This window comes from Stegostoma tigrinum, chromosome 1 (genome assembly GCF_030684315.1).
Source record: "Stegostoma tigrinum isolate sSteTig4 chromosome 1, sSteTig4.hap1, whole genome shotgun sequence".
Taxonomy (NCBI): Eukaryota; Metazoa; Chordata; class Chondrichthyes; order Orectolobiformes; family Stegostomatidae; genus Stegostoma; species Stegostoma tigrinum.
This window is the reverse complement of record NC_081354.1, coordinates 151,975,297-151,987,814: the sequence shown is the minus strand read 5'-3', so window position 1 is coordinate 151,987,814 and position 12,518 is coordinate 151,975,297. Positions and strand designations below refer to the sequence as shown.

The 12,518-nt window shown below is 40.7% G+C and overlaps 1 protein-coding gene across 11 annotated transcripts in view; it reads left to right on the top strand.

The window, feature by feature from the left end:
- The window catches only part of nedd4l (NEDD4 like E3 ubiquitin protein ligase), a 418,475-nt gene that overhangs the window by 248,971 nt on the left and 156,986 nt on the right, over positions 1 to 12,518 (top strand). Inside the window, exon 2 of one of the 11 annotated variants that reach the window (XM_059649495.1) lies at positions 3,723 to 3,799. The exons of 9 other annotated variants lie outside the window; for them this stretch is intronic. Coding sequence is in view for 1 of the 2 variants with exons in the window: in XM_059649489.1 (XP_059505472.1) it covers positions 7,595 to 7,618 (24 nt within the window). In the remaining variant the exon portion in view is untranslated. Of the gene's footprint in view, positions 1 to 3,722; positions 3,800 to 7,188; positions 7,619 to 12,518 lie in introns of those variants that run through there. One more of the 11 variants, XM_059649489.1, reaches the window with a different exon arrangement.

The following is a 12,518-nucleotide window of genomic DNA, read 5'->3' as shown; positions in this document are numbered from 1 at the left end:
CACAGCAGGCCAAGCAGCATCTCAGGAGCACAAAAGCTGACGTTTCGGGCCTAGACCCTTCATCAGAGAGGGGGATGGGGAGAGGGAACTGGAATAAATAGGGAGAGAGGGGGAGGCGGACCGAAGATGGAGAGTAAAGAAGATAGGTGGAGAGAGTATAGGTGGGGAGGTAGGGAGGGGATAGGTCAGTCCAGGGAAGACGGACAGGTCCAGGAGGTGGGATGAGGTTAGTAGGTAGCTGGGGGTGCGGCTTGGGGTGGGAGGAAGGGATGGGTGAGAGGAAGAACCGGTTAGGGAGGCAGAGACAGGTTGGACTGGTTTTGGGATGCAGTGGGTGGGGGGGGGGGAAGAGCTGGGCTGGTTGTGTGGTGCAGTGGGGGGAGGAGACGAACTGGGCTGGTTTAGGGATGCAGTAGGGGAAGGGGAGATTTTGAAACTGGTGAAGTCCACATTGATACCATATGGCTGCAGGGTTCCCAGGCGGAATATGAGTTGCTGTTCCTGCAACCTTTGGGTGGCATCATTGTGGCAGTGCAGGAGGCCCATCATGGACATGTCATGTAGAGAATGGGAGGGGGAGTGGAAATGGTTTGCGACTGGGAGGTGCAGTTGTTTGTTGCGAACTGAGCGGAGGTGTTCTGCAAAGCGGTCCCCAAGCCCTTCATCCTTCCTGATGAAGGGTCTAGGCGCGAAACATCAGCTTTTGTGCTCCTAAGATGCTGCTTGGCCTGCTGTGTTCATCCAGCTCCACACTTTGTTATCTCGGATTCTCCAGCATCTGTAGTTCCCATTATCTCTAAAACTATTTCTGATACTTTTTATATTCTCTGGAAAACTACATTGTTTGCCATTTTCTTTCTAACTTGTTGGATATTTTCTTTTAACTGATGGCTGTTTTGTAATGGCAGTCATACTGCTGTTGGTATATAGCTCACCAGACTGTGTTTAAAATTAGTGTAAGTTGAAATCAAATAGTTTACAGCCACAGGACAAGCACATCAACTATAGCAAATAGATGTTGCGTTGCACTTTTACTTTTCAAAAACTTGCAACATGTTCATCAAGTGTAAACAGAAATCTTTAGAAAAATGTTGGAACTATTAAGAATAGAAAAGAAAAACTTTATTTTGAAGCTGAGGACTTAACTGAAGTGTTAAATGTGTGCGAATATATGTCCTTATAAAGTAAATGGATGATATGAGAATTACTCTAAAAGGAGAAAGCAAAATTGTGGACAGCATAGTAATCAGGAAGATCTATTAAGAGGATAGAATTACTGAGATTAGGTTAGAACAGTAATTGAAGTTGCTGTTATGAGGTTTATAAAGTTAAGATGTTTTTTGACTACGTTTCCCACAGATTGGACACCATGTAGGAGGTGGTCATTTGGCCTTTTATGCCTTCACTGGCTTTGAGTATTTTAACAGTGCCAACCTGCTGCTATCACTCCATATCATCCTACACTGTACTTCTATTTAAATAGCCATCTGATGCTCTCTTGAATGCTGCAATTGAACCTGTCTCCAACACACCTCCAGGTGATGCATTTGTACCTAACTACTTGCTTTTTCTTCGCTTTACATCTTCTGCAAATCACTTTTTAAAAACTGTGCCTCCTGACTCCCGATACATTTCAGTGGGAATGCTTTTTCCCTGTTGATTCTGTCCAGACCCCTCATGATTTTGAAAATTTCTAACAAACCACCTCTTCTCCTCAAATGAAAACAACTCCAAACATCCTTCACCAAAGAAGTGTCTTATCCCTGAGCCATTCTTGTAAATTTATTTTACACTTGCCCCAGTGCATTTACATCCTGCTTTTATTGTGGCACCCAGAACTATACACAGTAGTCCAGCTGAGGCCTAACCAGCGTGTTGTATAGGTTCAGCATAACCTCCCTGCTCATACATTACATGCTGCTATTTATGAGCCCTAGAATACTGAATGCTGTGTTACCAGCTATCTCAACCTATCCTGCCACCTTTAATGACTTGTGCACATACAGACTCGAGCCTCTTAACTTCTTCACCCCTTTTTAGAATAGCATGCTTTATTTTGCACTGTTTCTCCATGTTCTTTGTACCAAAGTGCACATTACTCAGCATTGAAATTCATCTGCCACCTGTCTGCCCATTCTGACAATGTGCTTGTAATCCTTGTGAAATTTTGCATGTTCTCCTTATAGTTTATGATTCAAGTTTTGCATTGTCTACAAACTTTGAAATTATACTATGTGCTATGTAAGATCTAGATTATTAACAAATACCAGGAAAAGCAAGCGTCCCAATACTGACACCTGGGAAGCTTCTGTACATATCATCTTCCAGTCTGGGGGCGGGGGAAAGCCGTGCGCCATTATTCTCCGTTTCCTTATCCCTCTGTCAATTTTGAATCCGTGTCACTTCTGTCCCTTTTTTAAAAAAATCGCTTCCCTAACTGTCTGTTGTGTGGTACAGTATCAAATACTTTGTGGAAGTCCAAAAACACCATATCAATGGTCTTCCCCTCATCGAAAGACTCCAAGTTAGTGAGAGACAATTTTCCTGAACATCTATTCTGACATTTCATTATCGCTCTATATTTTCCACAGCACCATTAATTCTATCCAGAATAATTATAGACTGATTCTGGGAATGGTTAAACTCATGTTTGAGCAGAGATTGGGATTTTTTCTTCTAGATTTCAGATGAATCAAGGGTGACCTCGTGGACACTTATAAAATTCTAACAGGACTAGACAGGGTAGACGCAGCGTAATATTCCCAATGGTGGCTGTGTCCAAAACCAGGGGTCACAGTCTAAGAATTCAGGATAGACCATTTAGGACGGAGATGAGGAGGCATTTCTTCACCCAAAGAGTGGTGAGCCTGTGGAATTCATTCCCACAGGAAGTAGTGATGCCAAAACATTGAATGTGTTCAAGAGGTGGCTAGATAAAGCACTTGGTGAATAGGATCAGAGGTTATGGGGAGAAAGCAGGAGTTGGTTGAGTTGGATGATTAGCCATGATCATGATGAATAGTGAAGCAGGCTCAAAGAGCAGAATGACCTCCTTCTACTGCTATCTTCTATGTTTCTAAATATTTCCCCGCAGTTAAACTGAACGATCTGTAATTGCTATCTTGGTCTTCACAGCCCATTTATTTGAACACGGGTGTACTGTTTGCATTCCTCCAGTCCCCTGGCATCACCTCCCAATCCAGACAGATAGGAAGATTATAGCCAGTACCTCTGCAATTTCCACTTTCTGTTCCTTCAACATGCTTGATGCTTCTCATCTCCGAGCAATGTCTTGTCAAATTTGAGTCCTGTCAGCTTATCCAAAAATTCTTCCTTAGCAATGTTAAACCTTTTTAGTGACTGTATTTCCACATCTGTCACCGTGGCCTGGGCAGTGTCTGCCCTGAAAGTAAAGACAGATGTAAAACATTGATTTAGCACCTCAACCATGACTCTTGTCTTAAGTGTAAATCAGTTTTTAGCCCCTAATCAACTATACTCCATCTTTCATCATCCTTTTACTATTGATATATTTATAGAAGACTTTAGGATAACCTTTTATGTTAGCTGCCAGTCTATTTTGATAATCCGTCGCTGCTGCTTATATTTGCTTTATCACCTCTCCTTGAAGTTCTGTATTCTTTTTGAGTTCTCAACTGTATTTACGATCTGACACCTGTCATAAGCTTATGTTGTCCTGTTTCAAATTAATGTCTATCCAGGTTGTCGTACAGGGAGCTCTGGACCTTTTCCTTTTTGAGGGAATACACATTACTGTGCCAAAACCAACACTTTGAAGGTAGCCCATTGTTCAATTACTATTTTTACTGCCAACCTTTACTTTTAATCTACCATTACTGTTATTCCAAACCTTAGGATATAATGGTCACTGACACCTAAATGTTCCCCACTGTCACTTGATCTCCTTGGCCCACTTCATTCCCAAAAACCAGATCTAGTCGTGCTTCCTTTCTTGTTGGATTGGATGCAAACTACTGTAAAGAAGTTCCCCAGAAGACACTCTAGAAATGCTTGTCCCTCATTGCATTTGCAATATCACTATCCTAGTCAATGTACAGGTAATCAAAGATCTTCATTGTAACTACTCAATGATGTTTACACCCCTCTGGCAGATTTGACCTCAATATCCTTCCCCGAGCTGGTCGTCAATGCATAGTAGTGGACAATGTAATTCTACCCTTCTTATTCCTAAGCTCTATCCAAATTGATTCTGTCCTTGAAACCTAACCCTTGAACAAGTCACTGCTTCTCCCCTTATTCCCCTTTCCTGTCTCTTCCGATCACTTTGTAGCCAGCAGTGTTTAATACCCAGACCTACCCTTCCTTAAGCCATGTCTTCTTTAACTCCCCAATCTTATGGAATGTATTCCATAAATTCTCAGTAACTCTGATTTAGACTTAATTACTTTCTCCCTTCCTCTGACTTCACCTGTTAACTTACTACTTCTTCTGTTTTAGTGTTGTCTGGCTCTCCAAGCATTTCATGCACCATGGTATTAGTTTCTAATGTTTTCTTCTGGTTTCCATACCCTTGCTGAATTAGTTTTGAAACTCGTGAAGCGGTTGCAAAATACCCCGTAAAGGACTTTAGCCCCAGCTCTGTTCAAACGAATCCGATCTGGAATGTGCAGGTGTCATCTTCTCCAGAGCCAGCCTCAATGTCCCAGGAATCTAAAGCCCTCCCTTATGCACCATCTTTCCAGTCATATGTTTACCTGTTTTTATCTTCTTTGCATGTGCAAGATTGTTTGAGTCCATAATAGAAGATAACTGTCCAGACTTGAAACGTGAGCTTTCCTGCTGCTCTGATGCTACTAGGCTTGTTGTGTTCATCCAGCTCTATGCCTTGTTATCTCTTGAAATTTTTAAGTTCGTCTGAGAAATTTCAGTATGGATTCGTGACAGGAAGGTCATGACTGACAAACCTCATTGAGTTTTGTGAAGAGGTGACTAAGGTAGTGAAGGGGGGACTGTCTACTGACGAAGGGTTTTGGCCAGAAATGTTGACTTTGCTGCTCGTCTGCTGTCTGACCTGCTATCCTTTTCCAGCCTCACGCCAATTGACAATGTCTGCTAATGATGTTTAGATGGACTTCCAGAAGGCATTTAATACAGTCCCCCATTAGTGGCTGTTAACTCTGGTGGAAGTCCATGGAATTAAAGACACATTTCTGACATGGTTGAATAGCAGGTGACAGAAATTAGAGGTAATTGGCAGGTACTCAAATTGGCAGGCTGTGAACAGTGGTGTCCCACACAAATCTGTTAGGTCTCAATAATTTGCATTGAAAACCATATATCCAAATTTGCTGGTGACACAAAATTAGGCAGCATTGTACAGAGTGTAGACGATAGCCCATCAATTTCTCTTTGTCATTTTAGGGTAAATGAATCAGCAGAACTGTGGTGGATGGAGTTTGGAGCTCTCTTCTGCAAACAGCTGTTGATGCTGGATCAGTTGTCATTTTGTAAAATCTGAGATAAATTTTTATTAAGCAACGGCATTAAGGTATTTAGGCCAAAGACAGGTATATGGAGTTAGGCAATAGACCATTAAGTGATGGAACAGACTTGAGGGGCTGAATGGTTGGTTTCTGTTCCTATGTTCCTAATGTGGAAGACAATCTCGAGCTTTTAACCTTCCCTTAGAACTGATTGCTGCAACTGTTCTGGAATATCTCCGACTCTTACCCGTTGCATTTCCTTATTTTCATACAGCTGGTTCACACATGGTGCCGTGGGCTTGGCTCTTGCTGCAGTCCTTTGAGGATCCATTGGCCTCTCTGATATCTAAAATGGGAAACCAATTTGTGAGCTGAACCTCTGGACAGCCCTGGATTATTTGATCATTTCTCTTGGATTGCCTGGTGGTCATCTATTTCCTTTCTTTTTCAGTGTAACCATTTTTCTGAATGTGCTTTCCATGGAGTTTTCGTTCTCTAGCCATTTCTTAAGCTCTGACACACAGCTAAACCTTGCCTGGATGGTGATACTTCCTGCTCATGGACCCTTGTATGTCATGAGAAGTGTCCATGAATCCCCACATACCCTTGGGTTGAAAATCCACTTAATTGATCTGGGCTGCCATGCATTTTAAGTTGCTTTAATACTGTCACTTTAACTGAGTTTAACCTTACTTTTGTACTAACTAAAAACTTGACATTCGTAGAGAGCAGAATCTCTATGGCCTTACTCTCCATTCAGCTCCCACTCCTGAGCCTATACATTTTTTATTGTGTGTGGTATTTTTAGAAATGCATAGTAAATGTATGAAATCACTGGAATTAAAGCACAGTCCCTAACAGCAGCTGCTGAAAAACCAAGCAACTCATGCTTTGATATTGCCAGAGCGTAGAAAATAGGAACGGGAGAAGGACTTTTCAGTCCTTTGACCTTGTTCTGCTATTCAGTATGAGCATGGCTGATCATTCAACTGCTCTCCTCCTCTCTCTCTCTCTCTCTCTCTCTCTCTCTCTCTCTCTCTCCCCCCCCCCCCCCCCCACACCACTTTGGTTTGATCCCTTTGGCACTAAGGCCTACATCTACCTTCTTCATGAAAACATTCGATATCTTGGTCTTAAAAGCTTTTCTGTGACAGAGAATTCTACAGATTCGCCACTCTCTGGATAAGGAGACTTCTTCTTGTCTCAGTCAGAAGATTTTGACCAGAGGTCAGGAGATTTTGAATGCATCATTGTTAACATTTTTTTCAAAATTTCTTCCCTTGATGTTAAACCTTGATTTTTTTTTTTCTTTATGCTAAGATGTTAGTTGCCCTTCTCTGCTGTTATCTGATTTAATTTTCTGCAAGTTCTGGCCTAAAGGTGCTTGAGCAGAAGGCTGTAAGAGGAATTTAGCCATTTTTTAAAGTTGTGAGATTGCCCATTGCTGCAAGTTGCTCCCCAACGAAATGATTTTGGCTTTGTTTTTAAAAAAAGTATACTTCGTTCCCTAAGACACTTGATTAGAATCAGCGACTAAAGTGTGATGTTGGGTGACTGATTTCTTGCCAGGTTTCTATTTCATCCAAGATGGCGGTGGAATAGGAGGCTTCATCTGAAGCTCATCTGCTCCACCCATTTCTTGCTCTTTTTTGCTCTTTTTCACTGTGCTCATTTGAGAACATGTGATAATAATGCTAATTCAAATTCATTATTTGGAAACAACAATTATCCCTCACGAAAATTGAAGAAGGTTTGGTTTTGTACATTGAAGGCGGATGTGCAGTGAGGAATGTGTTATGTACTGACTGTGTGTGATATTGGTCATATGATTGAGCAATCCATGTTTGTGACGAACTGAAAGGGAAATAACAAGTAATCATAAACAGTACAAAGCAAAACAAGCTTATGAAGTATGTCGGACTCTTTTTAAACCACATTCTTTAAAACTGCGGCGTTGAGCTTACTTGGGAAGAGATATTTGACAGCATCATACTACTGAGCCAGCACTCCATTTTCAAACCAAGTTCAGACATGTCATAATTGAAATTCGGAGAGAATGATTCAGTGTTGCCGTGACTTAAGTTTCATACTGACTTCAGTGGCTCTCTTATTGAACAGAGGAAAACAGAATGGTCAAGTTCCCAAAAATGAAGGTGAGTAAAACAAATGCTGAAGTTGTGAAGCCAAGGAATGAAATAATGTTGATGAACAAAACATTTATCATGTGTTTGTGTTTGTAAAGTTTGCAGGATTGATTGGACTACTGTGAAACTGCCTTGTGTCAGCCTTTGCAGTTTCGTTTTCTCCTGAGTAAGTCTTGACACTTTGTAAACTGCCTTAAAAAAAGGTGAAGCTAAAACAGTTGCAGATCAGGAATATTCATGTCTTTGCCTAAGAAACAAACTTGATCGGTGGAAAGAGGTAGTTAATTCATAATAAGCCGACTTATCTTTTAAGTTCAAAGTATACTTTAATTTGTAATTTTCTATATGTCCAAACAAAAGGCCCTGAATAAACTCTGTACAGTCTTCACAGAGGGGAAAAAGAACAAACAAGACCTTGGAATTTGACATTCCACAGAGCTTCCCTGCAGTTGCAAAGGAAAGGCACTTTGTGGTCAGGCAGGAAACTATTTATATTCATTTTTAGGCAATGAGAGGGTCCAACAACTGAACAGACCCTCGTTATGTTTTGGCAGAAAGACTTTAGATGGTGGTCTTTTCCCCACTGTGCCTTGGCAGTAGCTGCCCGAAGCTTTAGCATGTTCCTCAGCATGTAGTCCTGGACCTTGTAAGGTTCCAGTCTACAATGCTTGGTTGAGGTCAACTCTTTAACTGAAAGACCAACAAGTCTCTGGCAGACGAAAGAGCATCTTTTACCGAATTTATTATCTTCCAAGTGCAGTCAATGTTCACCTCAGTATGCACCCTAAAAAACAGAATATAGCATATAGCACAGAGTCCTATGTCACTAAACTGCTTGGGATGATCATCAGCAAAAACTACTGCATCTCTCTCCAGGCCTTCTTTGTAAAGGCATGTTCCAGCAGGAGGTGTGTGACACTGTCTTCACTAGTGCTGCCATTTCAAGGGCAGTGTGCAGTTGCACTAGAGACTGGGCGTGCATGAGGACCTAATGGGGGTGCCCTTATCACCACCAGTCAAGGTACATCTTGGTGATTGTTGGAAAGCTTGGGTAATGAGGCATTCTGCCAAATGACTTTGACAGGCCGCTCAGGGAACCACCTAACAGGATCAACCCTGTCCTTTTCCTGGAGGCTTTCAAGGATGCTACATGCTGACCACTTTCTGAAGGACTTGTAGTCAAAGGTGTTTTCCTTTGCAAATTGTTCCACAGAGAACGGCAGTAACAAAATCAAAATGGTGGAAATCTACAATGAAAAAAGACAACACTGGAAGTTTTCAGCAGATTAAGCAATATGCGTGAGAGAAAATCAGACTGGACTTGTCAGATCAATGTCCTTGGAGAAGACTGGGAGTCGATAAAGATCACTTCCAGCTTTTCTGTTTTGCCAAGCTGTAACATTGAAATGTACCTCTCGGGATGGCGAGGTCCCAAAACAAGGAAAAGCAGTAAGGCCAATTCCAACAATTCTGCCACCTTCAGACAATGCCAGGATGAATTTTCCTTAGCTTATCACATGATGCATCTCTTTAACAAGAGACAGTCTTTCCTCAGAATGCTGAAAAGAGAGGGAAGGGCAAGGTATGTTTAGTTGCACGACACTGGATACCAATTAAGTTAGAATATGATTGTGTAGGATTGAGTTTTTTTTTCAATAATTTTGACTTGATTAAGCAAATGAGAAATGTCATCATTTCCCATTTGTGGTTAGTCAAAAAATGTTTTCCGTTAGGAAGAATACACATGGCCCAAGTCTAAAGTAAGATGGGTTTATGGCATATAATATTCTGTGGTCCAAGCTAATACCAACTTTGGCAAACAAATGTAAAAATTATTTTACTCAAGGGCACAACTATATTTTAAAATAATTGATTTACTTTTATCAGTATTGAGCTTCTTTTGTTTAGGCAACAACAGTTATTGTGGAGTAGTGTATGTTTATATTAAGCTAAAGGATACTAACAGACTTCGGAGAATACTTGGTTTTGTCAGTTGGGATGTTGGAATGATAGTGGCATCCCTTAGTGATTAACTGTAAGCAGTCACACAAATGGCTTCATTAGCGTTACAGTTTCAATAAAGACATAACCTGGCAAATTGGTACAGACAAGCTATAATAAAAGGAATGATCTTAAAAAGTCTTACAATTGAGGTGAGGAGGAACTTCTTCACTCAAGATGTTGTGAGTCTGTGGGATTCCCTGCCCAGTGAAGCAGTAGAGACTACCTCTTTGTTTTTTAGGCAAATATGAATTTTGAGCATTAAAGGAATTAAGGGTTATGTTGAGCAGGTGCGTAGCTGGAGCTGAGTCCACAAAGAGGTCAGCCATGCTTATTGAATAGCAGAGCAGGCTCGCTGGGCCAGATGGCTTCCTACAGCTCCTGTTTCTAATGTTCTTATGTTAAGTTATTCACATGTCAAAGGATGAATCTGGATGCAGCTGGGAGTGTTGTCACAAAGCTTATCATTGCATGTAAAGAAACCAATTAGGAATTGCGCACACCTAGTTAAGTGAATCTGCTGTCTACGCATTGGCAAGCCAGTCAGAGTTGTGGCTACAAAGAATTAATAAGCCAAAATTCATGGTGACCATGCACACAAATAAGATAAAAGAATAACTTTAGTCAACAGAATAGAACAAAGGGCATGTGTACATTGACCCCATGTGTTGGTGTCCTGAAGTGGATTGACTCAAAACCATTGCTTTTGATGAACATTATTTCTTTTGTGTTTTATTTTGATAAACTTAACAAATTTTGAGGAACTTGTGAAAATGAACATGCACTGGAATGAGTCTTGTAACAAATCAGGAGCAGTAAGCTTTCATATTGATTTCTCAAACTTAGTCTTTCATTGCAATGGACTTAGGTTAAAGTTAGATTAAATTAAAATGAACTCCAGAGACTTCCAGTACAATGGAAGGTGAGGAAACCCAATCATGATTCTGACCGAGAGTGAAAACAGAACAGCAAGTAATGGAAAGAGTACACTTGAGGTTCCTCCCTGTCAAGAGGAAGGGAGAATCCTCAGTTGAACACAAAGGAAAAGATGTCAGGAAAGCTAGAATGGAAAAACAAGCTGCTTTGCAGCAGGGAAATAAGAATGATATGGAACCATGACTGAGAGTGTAGTTGTGGAGTTGATGGGCTTGTACTCAGGACAGGAGCCTGGAATGTTGCAGAACTGAATAATGTGAGATCAGTTAGGAGAAGAAATTATGGAAATTTGAACAAATCTGATGACCTGTTTAAGTCTAGACAAAATCAGAAAATAACACTGAGAATACAGTTATCAGTACTGAGGGAGGTAGAATAGGTGAGGAGAGTGCTTGAGTAGGTCTAGACCTGAACACACTACATGAAAAGAGGGTTCACCATGAAAGACCATTTCTGTTTCTTCATTATCTAGTTAAATGCATTTAAGCCTGAGATTGACACCATGCATGGTATCCAGATTTGATGCAGTTTATTTGTAGGATAAAATCACATTCTGTATTTTTTTTAAATTTGCATTTATGCCGCATGATTATGACTTTGGAATGGTGTAAAATACCTGACAGCCAATGAAGTAAATAGATTGAGAAATGTAACATTTGAAATGTAGTTACCAGTGTACACTTTACACTTCAGTTTCAAATCTGTTCCATTTTTCTTTTAACATTGCTAATTTCTACCCATGCCACCTCTCAAAAAAAAGGGCACCGAAGTTGAGATACTGAAATTGAGATCTTCACTATTCAAACTGCCCAGAGATGTTATTACAAAACTCTGGAGCAGGTGGGACTTGAACCCAGATCTCCTGCTTCAGAGTAAAACAGTGCCGTAAGCACTTGAGTAGTGTTGAAGTCAGTTGTAGCTTCATATATTTGACATGGCTGAAATCAACCAATTAAATTGGGGACTGAAGTGTTCTACATTAACGAACTGAGCCCAAGGTACTCGGACATCATTTATAAAAGCAAATAACTGTTGTTTAAAAAATGCCGAAGTCCAGCATACAAAGCAACAAGTAATTGATTAAAGACCAAAAGAACTGCAGATACTGAAAATCAGGAACAAGAACCAAGTCTGACAGCATCTGTGAAGGAGGTAACAGAGTTAACGTTCGGGTCCCGTGATCTTTCCTCAGAACTTGAGGGTTCTGAAGAAGGGTCACTAGACCTGATACGTTAACTTTGATTTTTCTTCACAGATGCTGTCAGACCTGCTGAACACTTCCAGCAACTTTGTTTTTGTCCCTTTTCTTCATGTTTTATTTGGGCCATTGCTAATGCTTTTTCACTGTGGTTATGAAAGTACAAATTAAAGCATCTGTACCTTCTCTATTTTTGTTATTTTAAATAAGTGAGAAAGAACTGTCTGTACCATCTTTCAGAAAATCATGATTTGTTTGTTTTGTGGAACTGCCACAGTTAAAATGTAAAATAGTAAAAAAGCAACACGGTACAAATGATATGAACTTTGTAGCAGCCTCTCAGAACAGCAAACGGCATCTTGACAAGGTTGGTGAGCCACCAGCTTTATCATTTTCTTTTGTATTTTTTTTGATCGACAATCGCCTTTCAGCCTCAGGTATTTCACTGTTTGAACCTCCGCAAGAGTTTTTTTCTTGTTTGGGGTCATACATCTGATCCTGGCTCTGTTCTCAGCCAGATTTTGTTGTAGAAATCCCTAAAAACATATCACAGGCAAAGCCTGGATATCAGTGAGAACACAGTCAATTGTGGCCCCCTCAGCCCTGCTCTGGCTGTGATCAGCTAACAACATGGGTCAGGAGCCAAACACGGACCCTCCTGTGTTCTCACAAGGCAGGGCAAGAGTGCTCTTAATTGCAGCTGCATATTCAAACATAATCAACCTTGATAATGGGACTGTAATTCATTCTTTAATTTAGGAAATGTTAGCTTCA